Source organism: Limanda limanda, chromosome 22 (assembly GCF_963576545.1).
Source record: "Limanda limanda chromosome 22, fLimLim1.1, whole genome shotgun sequence".
NCBI lineage: Eukaryota > Metazoa > Chordata > Actinopteri > Pleuronectiformes > Pleuronectidae > Limanda > Limanda limanda.
The window spans coordinates 12522569-12548290 of NC_083657.1; the positions used below are offsets into that span (position 1 = coordinate 12522569).

The 25722-nt window shown below is 41.6% G+C and overlaps 1 protein-coding gene across 1 annotated transcript in view; it reads right to left on the minus strand.

The window, feature by feature from the left end:
- The window catches only part of dnah2 (dynein, axonemal, heavy chain 2), a 54487-nt gene extending 29219 nt beyond the window's left edge, over positions 1-25268 (minus strand). Inside the window, exons 1-41 of the mRNA XM_061095842.1 lie at positions 25236-25268; positions 24923-25087; positions 24570-24804; positions 23893-24003; positions 23551-23789; positions 22409-22600; positions 21879-22036; positions 20982-21069; positions 20313-20518; positions 20085-20214; positions 19180-19362; positions 18837-19051; positions 18521-18667; positions 17707-17863; positions 17221-17330; positions 16729-16858; positions 16232-16420; positions 15277-15421; positions 14896-15088; positions 14457-14657; positions 13763-13919; positions 13103-13277; positions 12647-12810; positions 12204-12365; positions 11776-11879; positions 10169-10325; positions 9773-9855; positions 8912-9092; positions 7687-7825; positions 6887-7104; positions 6057-6149; positions 5810-5935; positions 5332-5442; positions 4998-5186; positions 4250-4353; positions 3895-4084; positions 3465-3645; positions 3206-3333; positions 2135-2287; positions 1462-1587; positions 303-521 (exon numbers count right to left, since the gene is read on the minus strand). Of these exons, the coding sequence (XP_060951825.1) occupies positions 303-521; positions 1462-1587; positions 2135-2287; positions 3206-3333; positions 3465-3645; positions 3895-4084; positions 4250-4353; positions 4998-5186; positions 5332-5442; positions 5810-5935; positions 6057-6149; positions 6887-7104; positions 7687-7825; positions 8912-9092; positions 9773-9855; positions 10169-10325; positions 11776-11879; positions 12204-12365; positions 12647-12810; positions 13103-13277; positions 13763-13919; positions 14457-14657; positions 14896-15088; positions 15277-15421; positions 16232-16420; positions 16729-16858; positions 17221-17330; positions 17707-17863; positions 18521-18667; positions 18837-19051; positions 19180-19362; positions 20085-20214; positions 20313-20518; positions 20982-21069; positions 21879-22036; positions 22409-22600; positions 23551-23789; positions 23893-24003; positions 24570-24804; positions 24923-25087; positions 25236-25268 (6387 nt within the window). The remainder of the gene's footprint in view (positions 1-302; positions 522-1461; positions 1588-2134; positions 2288-3205; positions 3334-3464; positions 3646-3894; positions 4085-4249; positions 4354-4997; positions 5187-5331; positions 5443-5809; positions 5936-6056; positions 6150-6886; positions 7105-7686; positions 7826-8911; positions 9093-9772; positions 9856-10168; positions 10326-11775; positions 11880-12203; positions 12366-12646; positions 12811-13102; positions 13278-13762; positions 13920-14456; positions 14658-14895; positions 15089-15276; positions 15422-16231; positions 16421-16728; positions 16859-17220; positions 17331-17706; positions 17864-18520; positions 18668-18836; positions 19052-19179; positions 19363-20084; positions 20215-20312; positions 20519-20981; positions 21070-21878; positions 22037-22408; positions 22601-23550; positions 23790-23892; positions 24004-24569; positions 24805-24922; positions 25088-25235) is intronic.
- Positions 25269-25722: the final 454 nt, after the last annotated feature.

The following is a 25722-nucleotide window of genomic DNA, read 5'->3' on the forward strand; positions in this document are numbered from 1 at the left end:
TTTGTTAAGCAAAAACAAAATAGCAAATACAATGAGATGTAGGAACAGTAAGGTGGCCAGGAGTGTATTTGCAATATACTTCTTCGCCCTCTACACTTAGAAAACAACAATACTGCTGGTGTGTCCCTACTTCCACAATTTACTAATGATTTTTCCGCATTACATTTGGAGGTTTAAAAGACAATTTAAAATTCTCATGAACTCTTAATTAAGGTATCTGGAATAAACCCGTCAAACTGAGACAACATGAAGGTAGCAATATACAACCAGTCAATGAGTGTATTATTTTAATTTTCACCCACCTGGACATGCTCATAGCCAGGCACTTTCTTTTGGTGCAGGGTCGTGATCGCCCTCTGTAGGGTCCTCCAGGTAACGCTCTTACCGCTGCCGGTTTTGCCCACCAGCATGACAGAGTGTCGGGAGTTTTTGGTCTCGTAGAATTGAATGACTTTGGTCAAGGTGAAGGGAGTCAACTGCAAACAGCTCTTACGAAGCTCCGCCTCTATGGCCTCCCTCAACTGCAACAAAACGACAGGCAGTCAGTGATGTACTGACCAGGATGTACCAGGGTCATGCTAAGTTGAATATATACAGTGTCTTAAACATTTGCGATGTTGATATGACTCCTAATTCTCTACACAACACCACCAGGGAGGCAACTCCATTAGTTTATGCAAAAGCATGGTTTTTTTTCAGCTGGTTGATTTCATGTTCAGATTAATGCTCTCACTCTAAACCCTGCTAGTGCTGCAATCCAACTTCAGCTCGTCTCCTCATGCTCACGCTGCATCGATGCACATCTGTGTGCTCTCAGATCTCCCACTACACAGAGCTCGGGTCCACACATCCTCTAAACATCATCTAAACATCAGCATCATGTCATGACAAGACAGAAACTACTGAGGCAGTTTAAATCCACAGAGGAACCATGGCAAGTTTTCCAACAGGCTTGGAATAACCTTCAAGTAGTGCATGTTGAAAAACTGTGTGCAAGTGTATCTGGAGAACTGGTGCTGTTTTAAATTCATGTTGTGGATCTCAGCAAATTTCATTTAGGCTTTTTTAGTTTGCTTCACTTTGTGTGAGATTACTCAAAAACACAGCTGTTCAAAGCATTATTTTTGGAAGCAAATGTCTATATTTCTGACATTCCTGAGGTACACTGATGTTGCCTATATGGTACTAACGTGAGCATTAAGACAGACAGCTGGAAGACAGACAGTTAACCAGACAGCAGACAGGAACACCTGAACCTTGCAGCAGGAAGAGGCTTCAGTGACAGCAGGGATGTCTAAATGTTGAGTTTCAGCACCGGTAAGAGCTGATTTTATGCGCACTTTGGTGATACGATGGAGATTAGAGGCTGACAGCTCTCAGCATAACCTCTGGAGGAATATGAACTGCAGTTGAACTTAGTTTTTGCAGAAAAGGGAACACTGCCAGCCCACATCAACTTACCTTGCCGTAATCTATGGTGGGAATTTCAACATTAGGGAACAAGTCCTGGGTGATCCCGTTAAACAGTGGCAGGTCGGTAGAGGTCAACTGAGCAATGTTCATGTCCTTCATAGCCATTAACAGGATCTGGGGAGATAGAGACACAAGGGTTTAGGTCATTCATGATACCATGCTCATAGCTCATTTCACAGGGAGGCTCAACTTGTAAGAGAGGAATTATAGATCCTGGTTTCCCTTGGATTCAATTGTGTAGACAGACCCCCCCAAGGCAGAAATGACAGCACAGCTTGGGTTTGAATTCCAGCTTCATGCAGTAAGAGCAACTGCTCCCATGAAAGTTATTCTTTTTAGTCTTAAATTGCCTCTTTGTGTTTCCACAGACATCATTTCCCTGCTGAGTTGCAGTGAAGGGACAGCAACACAAAGAGGGAGTTTAAGACTAAACGTGATTTGACTGCTTTACACTCATATAAGCTTCATGTTAACTTTTGAAACTAGGATTTTTATTAAAAAGGGATGTTTTGATAATTGTTATGAGCAGGTGGCGTGATAAAAAGCAAACAGAAACCTGTGTATTCGATTCTGCTAATTGAATAAATAAAATAATAAATTGTCCTGTTTCACTTTCATAATGTCTGAGAGAGAGGGAGAAAAGGGGGGAGGAAAGACCTACTTCTTCATCGGGAACATCGGGGCAAGAGCGCCGCTTCATGCCGGCATAACGAAGCAAGGAGGTGAGAGCGCGTAGGCCAAAGTCATAGTGGTCCTGAGCGGACAGCTGCTGCACGGCCAGGGAGTACAGGGTGAACACCTTCTTGGCCAGGAGCTGCGAGGACAAAGGATGGAGGAAGACGTGAAGCGACACAAAGACAGGGACAGAAAAGGAAGAGGTAAAGGAGGAGTGGAAGGGGAGGAGGATGAATGTCAGCTTAAATAGGATCAAAATTTGCAGCATAAACCAGAGATGAGCCAGAATGACTCACAGGACAGTGTGGCAGTAGAGGATGAAAATAAATCCATCACTTATGTGTTTCTACGTATTTAAGCTGCAGCAGAAAGGACGACTTTGTCCAACTAACTACATTTATTTACAGAACTCTGCTCTCATTCAATATTGTTTAAAATCAATATTTTAAAATTGGTTGTTGCTGCAAATGGAAAGTTCTGTCGTCACTGGGTGGAAATGAATAAAACGTACCCACTAAATGTTTTATTTATTGCTGTTGAAAACAAAAAAAATCCAATGGTAAATTTAATACAGGAGAATATCACATGCTAGTGATGTTATATCTCTGAAATTATATATACTACTGAGAAAAGAGTTTAGGAATATGTACACTATCAATGAAAGGTCCACATAAGATAAATACACAAATATGTATATATGACCAATACTGGGTTTGTTGAGTATACAATATACAGTATGTCTGTCTAAGTATACACCACAGTATAGAACCAGAGCTAAAGCCAGGTTCCGCCTGGCTTATTCACAACTGTTACATCCAATAGTTTCCTTACAGTTACTCAAGAGTAATTCAATATTACAATATCAAAACAATGCACAATTATGTTTGTCAAACCGCTGGAAAAGCCTCAAAAGCATATTCTGTGCTACAGATGAATAGTTCATCATCCTAAATTACAAGTACAGATCCCAATTGGTTACAGAGTAGAAAACCCCACCCTCAGCATATTAACCATCCAGTGTGTTTAGAACCTGATCTCTCTTTGTCGGTGGTAGTACCTTGCAGTTGTTGAATCCCGCTCCAAACAGTATGATTTCAGCAATTAAAGTGGAGTCTGGCACCACCATGGAGATTGGTCTGAACATGGTCTTGAGATTGTCTGGAAGCTCGGAACGACCAGCGTAGCCTGAGGAGAACAAAAATATAGAGAAACTATTTTATTGACAAACACTGAAAGAGCCAATTCTGAGAGGTTTAAATGACAGAAAGACAAATCGTAACTCTGCAGCAACATACTGCACATTTGTGTTGGCTTACCGGGATTCATGGTGATAAAGATGCCGCATGACGCGACCAGACGGATGTGCTGTCCATCGAAATGGAGCTTGGTTTGTCCAGCGGAGAGGGCAGACAGGATGGAGAGGATCTGCTGGGCCACCACCGACAGCACCTCGATGTTGATACGGTTGAACTCATCAAAGCACCCCCATGCTCCTGTCTGTTCAGAGTGGACACAGTGAAATACTTAGAAATTAGTCTGAATAGTAGATTTCTGAGGCTTATGATTTTTTTAAATATATATTACTATGTAGGCAGCACAAAGACACATACTAATCAAGAGAGTCTTAAACTTAAAAGTAATATGGTAATATCATCTTGACAGTTGTGTTTCAATAACTGCCTTATTTAAACAGCATATTCAATCAGTCAAATCTATGGAAACTACAGCTGTACCCCTTTTCCCTACCTGTGCCAGGCCAGAGTACATGCGTCCCATGGATTTGTAGTCCAGTCCTTCAGAGCAGTTGACTACAATGACATACATGCCTAGGGCTTTGCCTAAGTCCTTCACTGTCTCTGTCTTCCCGGTACCAGCCGGGCCTTTAGGAGAGCCGCCCCGGTGCAGATGGAGCGCCGTGGTCAGTGTCATGTAGCACCTGGACACAATGAAAATCACAGATATATGGGGTTTCAAATGATAATAATAAGAGTAATAATAATAGCTGTTATTATCATTCAATTAACTAATGAATTAATGGATGTGTTTCTTGGCAGATGGATTGATGCTTGTGCACTGATTGACTGAATGGTTTGATCGTGACCTGTCTGTAAGTGGGGTGATGACCAGGCGTCCAGAGTTGCCCAGGTACTCGTAGCCATACTTGAAACGGGTGTTGGTCTGTCGGATTATGCAATCATCCACGTCCTGATGAAAAATACAAACAATAGAAGATATGGACAAGTTCAATGAAGATTTTCTTGGCCTCCTTCAAACTCAGTTCAGCAAAATTGATCTTTTTATGTCATGGGACAGGTCAGTAAACTCTGTGGTGGAGACGGGTAAGGCTTCTACTTTGGAAAATATGTGAAAAAACAGGGGGAATATATATTTATATATACAGCAGAAGTATTAGTGGTCCTTTATCTGCCAAAATCTACTGAAAGAGTAAAAGCTATTTAACTACACATGTGTTTTATCACATCAGTCTTACTTTTAGTTCTTAAGAGAGCAAAAATTAATAGAGTACAAGATGTATTGCGGTTTATGTCGTGTCTGTGATAAAAATCATTTAGTATCATTCAGTCATCTTGTGAATTTGTAGTGCTTAAAGGAAAATTGAGCATACATCGGTGTAATAAGAACTACCTAAAAAGACAGACACCATCTCTGACACGTGTTTTGAGTTTGTCCCATGTCTACTTCACTGACATGAATAAGCTGGGATATATAACATATACTGCAGCTAACCAGCAGGTGGTGATCGAGACACCTTGGCTTCACTTTTGAGGATCTGTCATGTGCCTACATCCCCTATCTGTCCTTCTTACTGGCAAACTCTCGGAGCATACCTTGTCCCAGTAAAGTCGCAGCTGACTGAGCCACTCGAAATCTTGGACGTCGTTGCAGCCTGCCTTGGCCAGCTTGTCAATAACGTCCCGAGCATGAACTTCCACTGTGACCAGTGCAACAATTTTCAGACGCAGCACTTTGTTCAGGTTGCCACGGATGATGTCCGAGTAGCCTTGAAGCATGGCGACCTGAGAAACAAAAGACAGTTGAAGCAAAACCTTAACAGGGCTTGGAATGGAGCTATTGCACACATAATGAGTACAGCATTCTAAGCTTGCTTTGTGAAGACATTATGGTGTCTTAACAAATCAGCAACAAACAGTCAGTACAAACCTTCTTCTTTTTCAGTGACCTCAGGGAGGACTTGTCAGCTCTCTCCTTGCCGGTGATGAGAGATTTTTCGACATCAGTGGTCCACTGGATCTGACAGGCAGTGATCAGCATCTAACACAGGCAGAATGCACCTTTAAGCCTGGAATCTAAGTATATTAACTCTTAACTCCACAAGCAGGACACGTTGAAATTAATGGAAATGCTGTAATAATACCAGGAAAGCCCAATCACCCGTTGAAAATAAAGGGAGGCCATTTTGAGTTTAACAGGAGTTGGAATTTGAGTGTAATTATTGTGTACAGCCTATCAGGCTTTAAAGAGATAAAAGAGTTGCATTGCTTTAAAATACAGCTCATTGTATGACCATCATAGAGAGTAAGTGAAAAGCATGTCACTGCATCACTGGCAGTCTGTCAATCAGAAGATCAGACAGGTGAAAAACAACAGAAAGATTAAATAGAAAATAGGATGAATGTACCTGTCCGGGCCAATCTCTGACCCATTTGTCTCTCTGTTGTGTCATCCTCTTCAGAGCCAAGAGACAGTCATTCAGACAATCCTTCAGTGTGGTGCGCATGATCTTCTCTGCATCACACAGCCAGACCTGCATGCACAAAATCACATTCCAACTGTATCAAGTCATGAGGCTCATCTCTGACACATGTGTCACACTGATCTGATCATAATATTCATCATCATCATCATCATCATCATCACTGCTGTACCTCCACAGGTTTGTTCAGTTGCACTGGCTGGATGAAATCGATGTACTCCCCATCAGCAGAGGACATCCCCAGGGCCTCTGGTTTAGCGGTCGCCTACAGGATACAAACACACACAATGACTTTCTGTCCCTAAATGTACTGGTCCATTCAAATCTACAGTACATCACTGTAGCCTGATAAAGACTGGACAATGTGGAATGGTTATTTTTTTTAAACGGGAAAAGAACTGTATACAAATGTTACCAAGTAATATGATTGGATAAGTGCTGTAACATAAGATTATTATTATTATTATTAATAATAACACCCCGCACTTGTAAGCTTCCTTCGACTAGAGCAGTTTCAGTCTACATATATTGTTTTTCCTCTCTTATTTGGAGTCATGTTGACTTTAGGCCACTGAAATCGAATCAGTTAAACTTTGATTCCAAGTGTAAAAATTCCCTAAAGGCAGACTTGAGATATTATGTTCAAAAGGCACAAAACATCCGTCTAAGTGAAGATTTGTGCCAAATGTAAAGAAATTCCCTCAAGGCATTCTGGCGATATCATGTTCACGAGAATGAGACAGACGGACGTGCCTCTGGCTGTTGCCAAATTCTAGCCACTTAGCACAAGATTGATACTGTTGAATCATGGCTGGTGATTCGGTGGAGTTCTCAGCTCACAGTATTATCCCTGATGTACGACACAGTAAAACTCCAAAGTATTTCCAGCTGCTATATACATTTGCATGAATAAAGGATCCCTTGCTTTCCCTTGGTGGTGTTTATGATGGTGTTTTGAAGAGGAGTGTAAATACATATGCCTCTGATTATCCAGTTTCTTGCCTTTTCAATGCGCAGGTGCTTGATGTTGTCGAAACACTTCTTCATGTGCGGCTGCATGGCCTCTGGGTTCAGTGACTGGCCCAGGATCTCCAGCACGTCATCGTTGGACAGGAAGTAGAATCTCGGGAACACCTGCCTCTTGGACTCCAGGTACATGTCCAAGGCCTTTTGGATCTCCTCCATCTTGGCACTCATCCCTGACAGCTTCTCCAGCAGCCCTGAAAGACAGAGGGGAGAGGCTGACTGTAGGCGGCACTTAATTATGAATATTGTTTTTATCCATATACTGTAGTTACAATACTAACTACCACTTTGGGAGAAAGCGTGCATCATGTTTAATAATTCATGTTTCTCACTGTTGTGGCAAAGATTACATGTAACCACAGTTATATGCATCAGCCTTTGTTTGTTTTAAGTCTCTGGGCCATAATGGTGCTGTGGTTTCCACAAAGTGCAGGCTGTTGTTTTCACCACAAGATGGCGTTTTTGTCCTCAGAACATGTTTGCCTGCAACCTGATCTGAGCAGACTGTGTAGTGAGCTCCTGGCAGAGAAATACCTGTGACTAGAGTCTTCTTTATCATTTATCACTATGTCCTCGTAGGCAACACACTTACCAGATCTGTTAACATGTATACTTCTGTTTTACACACAGACCTTGAAGATAAGACGTGTGATTCAAGACTTTTTTTTTTTATTTCCACACCAGGAGGACACAGATTTGACTGAGTTGAAACGATAGCTTTGATAAAAATGATGCTCTGTAAAAATAAGTTTTTTCATCAAACTATGATGTCATACCAGGGTGATGTGATCCCTTTACGGCGTTGTTATCCTCATGAAGTCGGCTCATGACGATTTTCCAGTTGGAGCTGACATCTTCAAACTCTTCGCACTCCCGAGGCAGCTGCTCCCTGATGTCCTTTCCTTGGAAAATGTTCTGGTGAGATAAAAAAACAAAGACAAATGGAGCGTGACGGGGAACGACTTAGGTAAGAGAGAAAGGGTTTAATTATACGAGCCACAAAGAGAAGAATGGTACAACAAATTGCTAACATAAGTGAAACAAGAAGCAAGAAAACCATTATCAGAGAGCTGTGCAAAAAATTCAGTGCAGGACTCATCATGCATGGACTTAAATTCAATGATGGTTTAATCAGTAAATAGATTTTTCAACAAGTTGGCCTTAGAATCGCACTGAGTCTGCAGCAACGCACAGATTTGTTTTCTAACATCAAAAACAACAATGAAGCCAAAGTACGACACCATACTGTTTGTGAAATGAGCTGCAAGAATCCAACCATTAATGAAAAGCATCGAGAGAGGGGATGCATATCCTGCACGCACACTGTATACATCTTAAAAGAAGTCAGCATGATGTCATTTATATCATATGACAAATGACTGATTATTCTAAATAAGCTGTGGTCTAGTCTCTAAAGCTTTACTACATTAGTTGATGTCATGGTGATGTCACGATGATGTCATTCCCACCATATGATCTTTTAGTTCTATCTATATCTATATGACTTATGTGTCTGTAGTCCTACAAGGTGCAGTGATACCTTGAAAAATGCATGTTTGAACTACGCATTGGCATCATTTATCACATGACGGAGAATCATTCGCTGAACAATATCAGCTATTAAGTTATTAGTGGGGATATTTTGGAAAATGTGTTTTGTCGGACCATATCTTGTTGACCTTGACCGATCAGCACCAAAAGTTAATCAACTGGAGAGAAACTTTAAGTTTGGTAAAAGTCTGTTGTTGAGTTGCACGTGCACACGCACACACACACACGGCCGAGAACAATACCCCGCTTCCGGCTATACAGGCGAGCATGGTAATCATCACATCTCCCAAAATAAACTCTCCCTTTAATAACCAATGAACACAGCTAATAATTGCGTACTCCATCAAATGATGAATATTCATAGAGAATAATGAAAAGCCAATCATAAAATGATGAATATCCATGTAGAATAATAAATCCTGTGACACGGCGTGCGAGTGTTTCCCGTACCTCCAGATAAATCCACTGGCGCTGCACAGTGAGGATCATCTCGATGACTTCCAGCACCTGGGACAGCTGGCGTTCCCATAAGTCCACCTCCTGCTCGAAGGCTTTGACAAATCGAGACGCCTTCATCGTGGACAGAATCACCTGGTTGTCATCCAGGGCCTGGAAGACCTCCTCTGTCCCGCTGTGAGAGAGGAGAAGGGAGAGTTCAAAACAGTGTTTTGATTTCAACTGTGACACCTTTTCACAGTGGAAAAAGTCAGTTAATCCATTTACTAGTTATGAGGATTTACTTCTTCTCCAAACTACACAAAATAAATGATATTCCCCTTAGAGCCAGATTTTTAAAGATGCAGCTCAAAATAATTTTAGCATACAATTTTCATATTCTGTACCTTTCACACATCTTTAACTTCCTCTACACCTCTTCCTTCCTGCATCTCTCAATCATGCTTACTGGGGAAAAGAGCCTCTACTTTATTATAGACTCGTCCTCTCTGCTGAATTAGTGGCAATGACTTGAGCTTCCAATTAGACTCGGCCCGAGGTCTGCCTCTATTCGTTTTTATATGTGGCAGATGGCCAAGCCATTCCTGCTTTCATCAGCCAGGCTGTCAATTGCTTAGCTTGGCTCTTCTCACCGCCGCAGACAAACTAACACACTCATTACTTTGCTCTGACTTCTCCAACAGGGCTGTTATTCAGATCATATACGAAACAAGCTAGAGTGAAACATCACTGGATGGCAGTATTGAGCTGTACTGAGCAATGGGATCTGGCAATGCATGCAAATAAGACATAATGGAGGCGAAACTCCATCACCAAAGTTTTCAGCCTGGATTATTATAATGCTGGCGTTCTCACCCGAGCCGGAAGTGACCTTTATCTTTGTAGGCATCAATGTCCAAGAACGTTTCCTCCCATGTCTTGGTAATACTCTCCAAACCCTGAAACATCAAACAGAAAGAGTAATGTTAAAAAACAAGGCATGGGAGTGAGAGATGGCAAAATCAGGGGTCAGCATCCCTGTTCTTTATCTTCTCAGTGATACATTTCAATGTCTGAATGATCAGTGACAGGATCGCATAAATACTGAATTTTACCATGAATTTAACCTTCTGTTTGACAATATTATGTATACAAAAATAGCTTTATCAGTAGTTTTCAAATTAATTTTCTAAAAAGCACAGCCTTGACCCCACTACCACTAAACTTTCTAAAACCTAATGGGGTATTTTAGTCTAGAGGAAGAGACCTGACCTCTTCTATGGACAGTTCCCTGACGGCGGCTCCAGCGATCTCAGAGATCTTGTCAGCGTACTTGTCGAGCCCAAGAGATATGATCTTTTCCAGGGTGAAATCAGCACTTTCTTGGTCAAAAGAATACTTAATCTCCTTGCAGATCTGCTTCCAGTGCCTGGAAGAGAGTGGACATTAAAAAAGGGTATATTTATCCATTCTTTATTCACACAAGTCACACATTTTCTGCAAAGGGCTTTATGAATTGTGCTCATTGAAACCCCCACTTACTTTAGACCACTACTCATTAGTAAACAGAGGTGATAACACAATGAAAAACACATGCTTACTAAAGGCTAATAGAGTACTCCACCTTATATAATCTGGCAGTTCTGCATATTCAGTTAAAGCAAAACTTGCACATTAAAACTGCAGATGTTTTAAGTGCACGCTAAACTTGCTGTGAACAAAAGTGAATATTTGGTGTGGGCCCATTCTACCTATAAAAGTAAGATTTTTGAGGAGTGCTTATAGAGATATCTGGAAATGACAGATATATCACAGTACTCGATACAGGAGCATCATGACAGCTGGCAGGGAGATGGATGAAGGGTAAGACAGAGAGAGAAGAGCAGCCGAACACTTCCTGGCTGTTCGTCATCTTTTCACAGCGACAGTGTTCTCATTGGGGACCACAGGATTTAAATAAAGAAGGATGACACCTCTCTCAAATTCCTCCCAGGTGCCAATGTGAGATCTCAGCAGGGTTCACTGCAAGCGAGTGGGCCCATTGATGACGTTTACAGCACCCAATAGACACCGAAAATGTCAAAAACTACAAGAATACAAATATGTCAGGATGAAAATCTCTCCAGTGGAATAAATAAGTTACGTCCTGCCTATGCCTGCTGCGCACCCCCACCTGACACAATACTTTGGACTTCCTCCAGAGGACATGTCTGAAAACAGCCCAAGTAACTTTTAACCACAAAATTAAATTCAACCTTTTTCTTCCTTGTGATATTTATCAATATTTATCAATTTCCTGCACCAAAACGACTAAAACAGCCAGCATGCCAAGTACAGGATGTGTTCTTTTGGCATTCTCTTTCTCAGACCTAATTTGTAATCTGTGTTTATTGTTATTTAATAACCAATCACAGTGGAAGTTACATCAGTAAAGTTGTCCTTTGCCAAGTTAAAATCATTTTGAAGAAACAAGAGGGAGTGTTTGCATTCAAATGTGGTGCCACTATCTTGAAGTGAGAGAGAGAATGCAGCCAATGGATGCTCCTCTGGGAATAGAGCTACAGACACTGACTGTGAGGAAAAAGCTTGGACCGAAGTCAGCAGAGCAAACACACTGGGTGGAAAACTGTAGTAGGTTTATTCTGTGGGGAAAATGCTTAATGGCCATCATTTTAATCAAAATTGTAAATCATTCTCCTGTACAACAAACTGAACATGAAAACTACTCATCCCATCTGGTATCAGTCCTTCTAATGGACTCTATGGCATAAACCACTGTTTAATCTACATGTTGATGTTTCTGCCCCATCATGTACAGTTGAATTATTGTAAAACAACTGTTTTATATAAATATTAGATACTTTGGTTTGAGTCAGTACCTTTCTCGCATGGCTGGGTTCCTCATGTCAGCAATCAGAGGGATGATCCGCTTGAACTGATCAACCCTGTTTTTAGAGAAATCTAATATGTCCCATTCCTTATCCTGCAAACATACAAAGAAAATGTCAATACTATTGTGTAATGTGGTTATGAGGACAGGTGATGTTTTCAGTGTACAGGTGATATTAATACCAGGTTATATGCAACCTGAAGGAACAGCCGTCACTTTTAAATTCATTTAGGTTGGGTTCCGCAAAAATTGTTATCCATTGCTAACTCAAAGTGTCATTCTTTAAGATCTTCTAAATCGTGCTTTACTGATATAAAGTATTGCTTTGGCGTTCATGTGCAATTTATCCTGATGAAACAAAAAGTAAAGTGAAACAGGAAGCCTGTGACATGTGTAACTGACTGTGGCAGAACTGACCTTTAGTTCTCTCTTGAGTTTGCTGAGCTTCCGGAACGTTTCCTGCGCTATGCTCTCCATGCTCTCCGTCCGCAGAGTCACAAACTGACCGACTTTCCAGACGTTCCAGTTGGAATTCCATTCCTGTCTGATCTCCCAGACCTGCTGCAGGTGCTCTATGTCCTGAACAACACACACACAAAAGTACACATGCTCAAAAACAGTCCTCAAAATGCTTCCATTGCAGCATCTTGGAATGGCATTCGCCTGGGACATTCCTTCTAATGTCCTGTCAAATGTCTTCAATTATATATTATCACATATTAGTAAAACTGCCCCGACAAACATTCACAGTTATTGAATCCGTTTATCATAATCACAGTTGCCAATGATCTCTGGATTTACAACTTATTGTGTTGTAGTGTGTTTTTATTAGGTACTGGGAGAGTTGTGCTGAGACAGACCTTCTCCAGTACGCGGACGCATTTGGAGGGCGGCTGTTCTATTTTGAAGAAGCCTAGGCCCTGAAGGATGGTGCTCTCCTCCTGTTTTAGAGCATCCAGCTGTTTGCGATGCTCTGCTATTTGCTTGAGAGCCGCCTGGGTTGTCAGTGCACTTTCAAATGGACCTGGATATATACATGCACAATGTAGGGAGATAAATATACATGAACATGCCTATAAAGAAACTTTCAAAAGCATATGTCCACACACAAAAGCAGAGAAACAAAGAGCAGACATACAATTCATACAAAGAAATCATCGGGGAAAGTAACAGTTGGATACGGGCTGTAGGTTCTAAGGAGGATCTCTATAGATACTAGTATCTCAGTAGAGGCAGACCGAAACAGAGCAACAGTAAAGTGCACACACCAAGCTGATGAAGCACTTTATAAGAAATAGGAAATATGAGTGTGTGACCTGTGTTGCTGAACTCATCCAGAGTGGCCTGGATGTTCTTCTTGAACTCCTCGGAGGAGAGGATAAGGCTGCTCTTGAATTTCTCTTTTTGCTTTTGCAGCATGATGTCACTGTCAATCAAGACCTGCTGGAACCACACCCAGTCCCCGTTCAGCACTCCAAGCATCTCCTGCACCTGTGGGTAAAACAGTCGGTATAACGTCAGTAAAGAATGTTGTTCACGTGTGGATATATAGAACCTGTAACTACCCAATAGGTTGTTTTATATTTCATTTCAAGGAAGTGGAACAATAAACAAGTTGGTCTCCATTAATGGGATGAATTTCTTAACTCTTGCTAATAAGTCCTGAGTCGGGAAATCTAAAATCTCTCCCTCGTCATACCTCATTATTCACTTATATATACAATTATACATTATTATTGTAAAAAGTGCCACGACATGACATATTTCCTCCTTAGTAATCAATAAATAAATCATAGGAAACACTTTCTTTCTCTAACTGAATGTCTGAGAGAGAAAACGTGTGATGTTAGAAGAGAAGAATTCCAACAGTAATTAACATTTTTTTGAGAAAAGCAGACACATAGACATAGTGTTTGTATATGTACAATTTTCTGTATTTGTGTATTTATTTGTTTATTAGTGAGAGATGTACTTACATCCTCCTCGACTGGGACCTCATATTTCTCCAGGAGAGCAAACTGTTCATGGATGACAGGAATCTGAGCTTCTGTTTTGGGCAAATCTCCCTGGAGAGTCTCCAAGAGCTTCACGCTTGCACTGAGATCATCCAGTGTCTGTGGGGGTTGACTCAGCCTAAACACACACATGCAAATAAACTCGATAAAGAGTCACAACACTCTTAGTACAATGCACATGTCAAATGTTTTACAAAACCAAAAGCTTTCCTTTCCTATATCTTCAACCCTTCCTATTTCTCACTGAATATGTCAGGACTTGTTTCAGTAACACTTCCTTTTTCATCTGAGCTCATAAAAACATGGCCGACCTCCAAACCTGCAGCAGATGTCGGTGGAACAGGCTTTGACTCACAAGCACTGACAGTCGTAGTAAATCTAGATGTGAGCTGGGTACCCCACTTTTTCTGAACTCATTTCCTTTTTACTCACTGGAATACTATTTGTGAATACATTTTTTCAAGGGACTTTGTAGACATTCTCATCTTCAACAAAGCCTCTGGAATTTTAAAGCTTTTGACAGAAAGCTAGTAGCATGGGGCGTGGTTAGGAGCGTTTTCAGCCATAGTGTCATGTGTGAACTGTGGATCTCTGTTAGAGGTCTTCTTCTCTCATGTCTGCAATGAAAAAAAATTCCTTTCACTTGACTCCCCACCTGTTGGCATTGGCTTGCAGGGATGTGTGGATTTCTTTGAGGCGGGTGCTGGCAATGTGAGTGAGCAGCTCAGTGAATTTGGTTTGCCATTCATAGCAATGCTGCGACGCGAAGGACTTGAGCGGTGAACAGTCCAGCCGGACAAAGCCTATGTTCAATACCGTCTCCTCCTGTTGAACGGTGTTGGCCTTTTCTGCGTACCTGAAGAGATGAGGGAGATGTCAAACAGCTACTTTGAAAGGATTTCTTCAGTCATATGGAAATAGAAATTCACAGCCACATAGTCGCCACATTATAGTTTGCTTGGAAGGTAACAGGTTAAAGTTGTTAGTTTCTTTCAGTGAGTTATGATCTACGAATCTGTATGCCATAGCTTTTCAGGTAAAAGTATCAAAAGGTAACTTCTTAAACAAGTCAACTGAAGAATGATGTTTAGTACTTTTGTATATCTGCATCGAAAGAAGTGACTGGTGGGTTAAGTCTCTGATAGCGTTGTATAAAGTTGTCCTTGTTCATCTCCCAGATGTCCCTGTATTTGTCCCAGGTCTTCAGATAGGCCTGCAGGAGGTTAGCATTAGCTGTCAACCCTGCGGCAACTGCAGCCTGAATCTTCTTTATCTCCTCGTCTTGCTCTGAGGGATCCAAGAGGTTTAGCGTGACAATGGAGGCAGAAGCAGAAGGAAAACATGCAAAAGTTTGTTTTTCATGTACATCAAGTCAGAATTTGCCCAGTACTCTGTAAAAACTGCTCAGATGTACATAACTGTTCGAACAGAATGTACATTTTCTGAGGAAAACTTTTTTTAAAAACAGTTCTAACCTATGATGATGTTTATGGGCTTCCTCTTTGACTGCTTGCCGCTGAGGAGTTCAGGCAGTCGCTTAATGCTGGCGATGGTGCTGATGAGCTGAGGCATAATAGTCACAATCTGCCTAAGCTGAGTGAGCGTCGGGGAGAACTCCACCTGTCGAAAACAGAGAGAAACAGACAAGCACTCACACTGCTGTCCAGATCATTTACATACCTGTGTGTGGATGTCTCAAAGCACCAAAGTGTGCACAGAAACCATGCATTATCTCTGCTTTGATAAGCACAACAAAAGGCTCCCCAAAATAAAGTCCTTTCACCTATGTGTGTTTTGGTGTACTGCCATGGGCCCAGGGTGGAATTTGTCTCATTCCTATTGGTTACTGAAAGTTAAAAAGTCAAATTCTAATGAGCCTGATAGAGGATAGAGACGAGAAGGAGGAGGAAGAAGGGCACAGCCGTTTGGTTCCTATTCTGTCTGTGGTTATATTAAGTATTAACCTAAATAAATGGAAACTAACAATAAAACATGACGTTTAATTGACATGGCTTCACAAATACAAGATAATAAGGTCAGGTTTTTCCCACTCTGTTCCAGTAAGGGCTACACTAGGAGAGATGAGTGGGACTGACTGGTATTCAGATAAGATCTGCATCGTCTTATGGTCCTGTTAGTAATTTGTATGGCAGAAAAGCTTTGTGTGGATTGAATTCCCCAAAGCAACACATAACAAATCATTTGTCCTTCCTAGTCTGCATTGAGTCCTACGTTTCTGCAGATGTAGGTGTGAGTTTGTGTTCCATGCTGTTTATCCAAGACATACAGCTATTGTCCTGTCAGGGATGGATGACTGTGTGTATTTCTGTGTACCTTTTAGGTTTCCTCCATCAGTGAGCACACAGCAGACACAGTGTAAACAAGTCATTATCACATGACCGATAAGGATTACGAGGGGTTTGCCTGTACCTTTGGTGTGTTTTGGGGAGTTGCCTCGTGCAGCGTCACAAGGACTTTGAACAATGAATTGGGTGTCGTCTTGTTGTCTCCGTTGATGGCCCTGGACAGCTTCTTCATCGAGTGTTTGATGTTGCTCCTAAGAGCTTCCTCAACCATCTGGTCCACCTTCTCCGTGAAGGCCAACCAGTGCCCCTGGACCTTAAAGACCATGTTAAAAATGCACATACGTGACATGGCAGTCGCATAATAGGGTTTTACCGGACATAATATGGAAGGGGGTAAACAGATTAGTAAATCTTGCTCTCAATTAGAAAACAAGGGTGTCCTACCTATAATAGATACAGCTGACAATAACTGTGATAGCTATTTAATGTAATTATCTAACCATGTGAAAGTTAAGTCTCCCACAATAATCTCATAAATATTATTGATCACAATTTTTAAAGAGTCCTCTAGCGATGGAATGTTACCAATATTGAATGACTGACACAAAACGCAGCACAGACCTCAGATCCGTCACGGGAGAAAGTGTTGTAGATGCGGGTCATGATCTCAGTGATTTCTTGGTGCGCTGAGAGCAGTATTTGGAGTTGGCTCTGCTGTTGAGCCTCCTGGTCCTCCTTGAACTCCAGGTCCCTACAAAAGAAGCAGCCAACAAAGGAAACCAATGTGCATCACTTGAGATCCATGTTACGATTATGATGGAACCTATGCACATCGCTTCAGACACGGAGGTGCTTGTTATTGACTTGATCAGTGCTTCCAAGAGAAAATTAATGAAACATTTTCAGAGGAAGTTTACTGAAAAATAATGTGTACAATTAAATGAGGAAGAAAAAAAAACTTTACCCAGTGTTAAATGCAGAAATGAACATGTCATAAAATGTGGATTTAAATATAATTTAAATCTCAAGAGTTTGTATTTTTCATTAAGTTGGAGTTAGGCAGTGTTCAGACTTCAGACTATGAACAACAAGAAATCACATCATTGTTTCTACCTGTACATGGTCTTTCCATCTAGTCTAATCAGCAGCGTCTCACTGATCTGGTGACAGAGGCTGGAGATGGAGAGGTTTGACATTTTGTAACCATCAACTATCAGCTGGGCCTGCGTAGCAGAGGAGAGGGAACAAGAGGAGCTGCTCAGTCACGAATATGGTTTTAAAACTGGTTCCAAATTGTGTCCATCTTCTGCCAAATCCCCAATAAAGCAGTTCTTCTTTAGTCAGATAATGGAACGTTTTTGAAATATTGACTAAAGATCAGATTTTATAACAGTTACATCATCTTGTGCACTGTGATGGAAGCGAGAGCTTATCTTTCTTATTAATGATGTAACTGTGTCTTCAGTCAGTCAGCAACAGTTGCATTTACAGGTTTGGCCCTGCTACTGCAGTCCAAACAGGAAAGGTATATTGTGACAATAACAATAAAACTGCACCAACAGCCATTGTTCTGCCAAGTTCTGAACTGTGTATTCCAACCTTGTCAACTTGCACGAGACAGTCGCGGATGAAGAGGTGAGACGGTCCCCTAGACAACCACATGAGCTTGGTCAGTCCTGGCTGGATCTTCTTATCCAGCAGATGAATCCGCTCCCGAAACAGACCCAACTCATCAGGAGACAGCGTTGCAATGACTCTGATACACACACACACACACACAGACACACACATCGGTTATTGACTAACAGCTAGAACCCTGTGTGTGAGTTCACAATTGTGAATGTACAGTTGATGTGTGCTTTTATTTAGTTCTGAATATGAGGACATGACTCTTTGCATCCAGATTATTTATTAAAGAATACTCAAAAACATTTGTTCAATGTGAAGCACAGAGCTCATTATTGCAGCGTTCAGTGGAGAATAAGGTCAGGAAATTAGGAAAATGTGCAAGGAATATGAATTATCCACTATGAATATATCCAGTTTCACACTCCTCACAGGAGTGAACTCCTGCAATCATAATGGCCTTCTCATTTGAGATTATGGCACAGTTTCTTCCAAACTAAAACTGCCCCCGTGTGGTTATATGCCTCCACCACCCAGTCCAATTTCAATCCCTCCAGGGGTTCCTGACTTATTGCCTTATCAAAAATATTAACTTTAAACCTCCCAAAACAAACCACAAATTCAACCTTGGAGTCTTAGAAATTATATTTTGTGATGCCACAATGACATCGCCGTTGGACTGCAAAATCAAAGAAGTTAATTTAACCCAATTAAAAACAATCCTCATTCAGTGTTGAATGCATGTTTGTTCTCCTCTTCTGTGTTTGTTTGTGTTTGTGTGTCCAACCTGTTGTAGTTCCTGATCAGCAGCAGTGCCCTCTCCCGTAGGACCCTGAGCTCCTCTCTTTCCTCGTAAATGTTAGACACACACGTGGAGACCTCAAACTTGAGTCGATCCCAGTAGTCAATCTCAGAGAACAGGTTCAACAGATTGCTGGACAAGAAAACACAGAAAAATAAATAATGAGCAACTGCACAGCATTTGCCAGGTGTGTGTCAAAGTTCACAGATGACAGGGTAAATTGTAAGACATCCCATGAATGTATGCTTAAATGAAAATGGACTGTGCTTTCTGTCTTGTAAGTTGAGTTTGTGTAACCCACGTGTCAAAGTTAATGTCCAGCTTGGCATGGTTGTGCTTGCAGCGCAACAAGAGTGGCTGCTCCAGTCTCTTCCGGTACTCTCCGTCCAGGTTCTGGTTCCACTCACTGAAGTTCTTCTTTATCATCTCATCCAAAACCTGGACCATCTGGCCATAGCTGAGAATGAGCTGCTTGCGGCTGTATGACTCAGGTATGAAGTGGGCCTTCTGAAGCGCCTGGAGGAGAAAAAACAAACCAAGTAAGAATCTGGAAAGGATGGAGGTCCTGAAGGGACACCAGTCGTTATAACTAGTGTGTTCCAAGCTTAAAAGAAATAGAATACTGTGTAATCCAATGTGCTCACCTCCATGGATCTGTCAATGCGGTGTCTGAGGGCCATTATCCAGTGGGTGTGTCCCGCTATCCGGGGCATGTGGTCTGAAAAAGACTTCTTCTTCTGATTCAGCTCCTTGTTGACCATTTTGAGCTCAAGGTTAAAGATGTTGTACACTTCCTCCACCTTCTCGTCTGTGGTGCTCTTAATGGCCTGTGAGAGAGTGAAGAGAAAGAGCACATCCATTGTGGGAGGGTAAGAGAGGTGAAACGTTGGGCAGCAGAGCAAATAGAGAAGGAGAGTTTGCGAATGAGCCTCGTACTAAATGTTACGCGCACTGAGAATGGAGACTAATTTGGGGGAAATGAAAAAAGCTCTCCATATGACAAAATCAGCACAAATATGAGAAGTCTCTTTGCTCTTAGTGCATTGCAGTGATAAAGAGGCAGCCCTCTATGAACTCTGTGGTATAGATTAACCTTAACAAACTGCAGAGACCATGAGCATCCGCGCATTAATCTATATAGCAAATATAGAATGTCAAGATTTTATATGAAGAAGGTCAACGTGTTTAGGTGAGTAATGCATTTTAAGTTAGGGTGTAAAGGACTTGTGTGTGTGTACTTGCACAGATATCTTTGTGAGGACCATTTTGAGCACAGACCTTACAGAGTGAGGACATTTTGCCCGGTGCTTATATTCTGACTGATAGGTTTAGTCAAGGGTTGTTTAGTTGTGATTAGAGTCAATGTTAGGGTAATAGGCCAGAAAAAGGCTTTTTATGCAGATCAGTGTCCTAACTAAAACAGAGGTTTAGAAACAGATGTTGTGATTTAGGAAATAATTAATTTGCAACCTTGAAAGAACTTGGTTTAGAAAATGATGCTGGAATAATGCACTGCATGTGTGGATGTGTGTGTGTTACTGAAAGACACCTCTCGAGTAGACATGGGCCTAAAAATGTCCAGAAGCCGAACTCCTTCCTCTATCGTGTTGACCGTCTTAAACACTGAATTGATTAGGTTCCGCATCAACATCTCCAGATCCTTCACCGATGCGTGAAACCTACACAAGAACACATCCACAGATGATCAGCTTTTTAAAATCGTTAATACTTTTTTATTTAGTCTTTATATGAATGTGTTACAAAGCAATAGACCTACTTGTAGAATTCATTGCACCACCCGGTGTCCATGACATCAAGGATGCCCTTGCCAACAGAGCGCAGCCTCTGCAGGCTACTGTGGAAGTTGCCCTCTATCTTCTGGAGGGAGCGAGTGAACTCTAGTCCCTGGCAGCCGCTGAAGCACGGCAGGGCCCTCTGCTGGCCATCCTCCCAACGGGCAAACTGGTGCTGGCAGTCACACACCTGAGAGTGCAAAAAAATGGTCAAAAAATCTGAGTTTATAGATACATTGCCTGTTTGTTTGTGTCTGTGTGCGTTAATCTTTTGTTTTGTGTTCACACAAATGCATCCCAGAACATGTCTGAATGTGGTTTGAGTGATCAGGTCTCAGGACGCACTGAGGACGCATTTGGGTGCGTTCAGACTTGTACTTAGTTCTGACCACTAGTAATTGGATCACTTAAAATGGAGGTTAATACCAGGTTGTGTAGGTGGGTTGACAGAACAGTTAAATTAACTATTAAGAATAAAAACGTGATTTACTTGCAGCTTTGACTTGTTTATCATTAGGAATTTTTGCATTTGCTTTGGCATTTATTTACAGGGGATACACTTGTTTTGACATGAAGTTCAAGGTGAATTTATGCAGTTGTTGTCTGCGCATGTATTAATGTGTGAGAATGTGTGAGTGGGGGAATATTTTTACCTCAAGCAGGTCTCTGAACCGCTGAATGAAAGCATCCACCACCACAAAAAAGCTAGTTTCATCCAGTTCCCACGCTTTCGTAGAATACCTGACAACAGAAAGGAAACAGGGTGGAAGAAAAAAAGAGGACAGAGAAAGTAGAGCGGAGGTAGAGAGGCAGAAACTGATTTGAAGAGACTATTGCACTGATTTAGCAAATTAGCAAACAAATAACATCAGGACATCTCTGATCTCACCTGCTCTGACCCTTTAGTTATAACTGGAACAAGCTTCTGTGACCTCAGATATTCTAAACATTTTCAAATCAAGGCAATTCTGTTTTCATTGCTCATTGCTCTTTAACTTTTTCACTGACCACTGAAATGGAAACATATTTTTCTATTGCTCATTTATTAGTACCTGAATGGCCTTGCAACCAAGGACCTTTCAGATTTATTTTTATCTAGTACGTGTCCTCTCCACCACTAACATGTGCAGATGGAGCCCAGCTGATAACTCCCAGGTTTCACACTGTAACAAAGGGAGACTGAGCCTCCATATTATGGTATTCATTCCACATTGACGTATTCTCTTGCTTCTTGTATATCCCTTTCTAATTTTTTCTTTTAATGAAAGGTTTTCTGAATGGTTGAAATTTGCTCTTATTTACACTTAAAATTCCTATTTCTTTTTAATATAAATCTATATTATTGTTGTATTTTCTCTAATGCATGCCTCATTGTTATATTCTGTGTTATATTTATTATTGCTCATCTTAAAAAATGTGCCTCAACTAAAGAAAAATTAAATTATTCACTAAAAACCCATATGAAGCGGTAAATGATTACATTTAAAATGAATATGTTCAATTTTGATCACTATTAAAGTCCCTTGAGGAACAAGTGAGATTTCACCTACTTTTGGTGAGTCTGCGTAGCGTGCAAGTAAACTTCCTTCCAGTACTGGCAGCACTGGATGCAGTCGCTGAGGTTTTGTTTGCTGGACAACACGTAGCCCTCAAAGATCCTGTCCAGAGAGATGCTCTGGCAGCACAGGCGGATGATCTCATTGCTCATCTGCAACATGGCAGAAAACAAACGCTTGTCACAATAAGTATTGGGAAAACGTTCACAGATATAGAGTAAAATCTATTTGGTATGATGAGTTTACACAAAAGCCAAATCACAACAATGTAACATTATAAATTTTGCATAATTTTTGTTATGAGTTGCCAAATGGCCTTTTAATTGAGAGAGAGAGAGAGAGAGAGAGAGAGTTAGAGAGAGAGAGAGAGAGGGAGAGAGAGAGAGAGAGAGAGAGAGAGAGAGAGAGAGAGAGAGAGAGAGAGAGACAGAGAGAGAGAAAAACAGACGACAGTGGGTCAGAACTTAACAACACAAATTATTTGAGGTTGTCGTTTGAGCTGTTCTCTCCCATGTCGCAGATACCTTGCAGAACAGACTGGTGATCTTGTCACTGGTGTTGTAGTGGTCGGAGTTGACCCAGACGATGCGAATGAGGCTGACGATGTGTTGCAGTTTCGGAGCAACGTCGCTCGGCTTGAGCTTGGCAAGTTGATCGCAGGGCTCCTGCAGCATGGTCATGTAGGACAGGTTTGACTCGGCCTGCAGCGAGCCATCCTGGTAAACACATTTGTACAAATTAATATTCATTATTTCTTATCACTTTATTATTCCATCTCTGTGGCGTCTAGTACTTTGCATTTGGAGTGTGAAAATGATTGTGGGTGTAACCATAGATATATATAAAGACTAGATGTCTCGTTCGACGGAGCCGAACTTACTCAATTTTCAACCGATTTTGAAACGGTCTGGTTTGTTATAAACGTCGGAGATGTAGATATGACACTGCATACTTATGAATAATGATGTTATTTTCTAAAAAAATTTAATAATCTATGCAGTGTCATAACTACATCTCTGACGTTTATAACAAACCAGGCCGTTTCAAAATCGGTTGAAAATTGAGCAAGTTATGGTTATTTACCACTACCAACACAATGTTATGGGTGAGCGAGCAACCTCTGGCAAGATGGCCGCCATGTGGTGACGTCCGGCTCCGGCAACGCGGACGAGACATCTAGCCTTTATATATAAATCTATGGTTGTAACATCCTGCAAGATAGCGGCGTTAGCAATGCCAGCGGCTAACAGGAGCTTCTACATTCTGAGTAGTGTTGAGGTTGACGCCACTTTTTCAGGTCTTCCCCCCCATCCCTCAATAGTAGAAGGCAGAGGAACGATAACATTTGTCACATGAGATATATCAGGTGATGGCGTCACATAAGCATGCAACCCCCTCCCCCTCTATGCAAGAGCATGAATACCCTTGATGCTGATTGGTTGAAACAGTGGTCAGGCGTACAGGTCATCCAGCTTTCTCTCTTTCTTTACCAAAAACAGAGTAAGGGCTGTGCAAGCCAGATTCTTTCCAGCCCAGCACACACACACACAACATACAGCTAGCATGCTCAATATCAGGCCCGTTAAGGGGACTCATATCGATGAGCGTGTGTATTTTGATAAGTGAGAGATTAATTTAGGCTTGATTCTAGGCAGACTTCCTGTACCTGTACTTCCTCGACCTGTTTGCAGAAGCGCTGAACATACAGAGACTTGGCACGCTCCAGGATGTTCTTGATGTGCAAGACCTCAGGCTTGCGGAGCTGCTGCATGACGTCCGACAGCTTGACACAGCGAGTCTTCCAGAAGGCAATCTCCTCCAGCAGACCACAGTCGTCCCACATCTGCATCGTCTGTTGACCGTGCAGCAGCTCCTTGATCTGATCCGTCCAGTGGATGATGACAGCTGAAATCGGCGAGTGCCAGAAGAGGAAAAGAAATGTTTAGATGGCTGGATCAATTTGAACACACTCACACACAGACGCACGTTCACAGCTCCTCAGGCTTACACTCCATTCTCTGAACCAGCTTCTTGTCTTTGCTGGCCTCCTCAGGGCTGCTCTGTAGGGCTTCCATCGGGATGTACAGGACTGTGTTGCCCCCCATCTTATAGACATCATCTGTTTAAAAATAAAATGGCATAAATATCACTCTGAAACATGTGTGCATATGGCTCTATGGAACTTTCTTTTTAGCCAATGTGCACAGATTTGATCATTTCTATCTCATCATCCTGGATTTTACATATATTTGATGTAAACACACACTAAGGGCATTGCAGACATACATTACAGAGATGTGGGAGTCAACAATCAACAATCTTTAAAACAATTTGGCAGCCTGACTAATAATTATACTGTAAAGATTTGATTTTCATAGGGAATATTATAAAAACGACTTTAGTACTTTTCTGTGGTGGTACAGATTTAGTTAACTACCTATAAACATTCCATAACAAGGAAAAAAGGTCTTGAAGAATTGTGTGTCCATTCCACTACACAGAAGGTGGCAAAGCACACTTGTGACTCCAGGCTGACAAATATTAGAGAATACTTAATCTATTGGTCTACTTTCATCTCAGCTGCAGGAAAATTCACCTCAAGGGAAAAATAATTGTTTGTATTTATGGGTTCATTCTAGGATTATTAGTCAACTGTCTCTCACAGGTCTCTCCCCCGGTACCCACCAGTGAGGCTGGCAAAGTAGCAGTGCATGTTGTTGGTGTAGCTGTCCTTGATGCTCTTCTCCATGTTCATGCTGAGGGCGACTGCGGGGGCGTGCAGACAGGTCATGTCGTGGAGCAGCCTCTCGGTGGAGTCGCCGCGGATTGTGCTAACCTGTACATCCGTATCAAACATCTCTGGTGAGATTATGGCTCCTGGCTTGCGGGTAAAGTAGCACAGCTGCTCTGCCACCTGTCCCTACAAAAAGGAATTTCCAGGTGTTGTGGTGAAGAGAATCAGAAGGAGAACTCAACAAATCTCTATGGTGAAGCACATTCCCTATAGCTTTTTATTAAAAGAGCTTTGTGTGCTGTACCGGTTGGGGCATGGAAAACTCCACCCGAAGTTTAGCACTGGTGTCCATGTAGACCACCACAGTTGTGATAGTGGTCTCCATGATAAATTTGTCCAAAGCCCTCTCATTCTCCTCTGTCCACGAGTCTTCTGTCAGACCAGAAACAGCAAGACATCGCGTAAACATCTTCGATGGTAAGATGAAGAGATGGATCCATGGATAAAAGGATGGAGGAACATAAGGTGTTTATTTAGTTAGATAATTTCTGTGCATACCAAGGAGTGATGCAAGAAAAAGTAGAAATTACAAATTCCAATTAATGAGCCAGCTTTACCAGGCGAAGGGTCTTCAGGTCGTCCTCCTCCATTTCCATTTCAAGTTGCGACCTCAAATGTTTCTCCTTTTCCTATGAAACAAACACACACAGACACACACCGACACACACACACACACCGACACACACCGACACACACACACACACAGACATATTGAAACATCAATGGTATCCAATTTTGATGTTAACAAACTCTCACTGTCCTGTTTGTTACCTACGCCAAGTTCTGTTTTTGTATTTGTTGGTTTGCAGGACTACACACAAATTACACGATGGATTATCACGATACATGGCGGAAGAATGTGGTAGGAGTCAGGGAAGAGCCGGTTACATTTTGGAACTGATCTAGCTAAATTGAGGGATCCAGGAATTTTCTTTCTACTTCTTCTCCAAATTGTTAGATTAAATTACAAAATTAGTGGCAAATTAGTTATTTTCAAATTATTGCACAATGCTTAGTTTAATGTAAAACGAGGCTTACCTACTG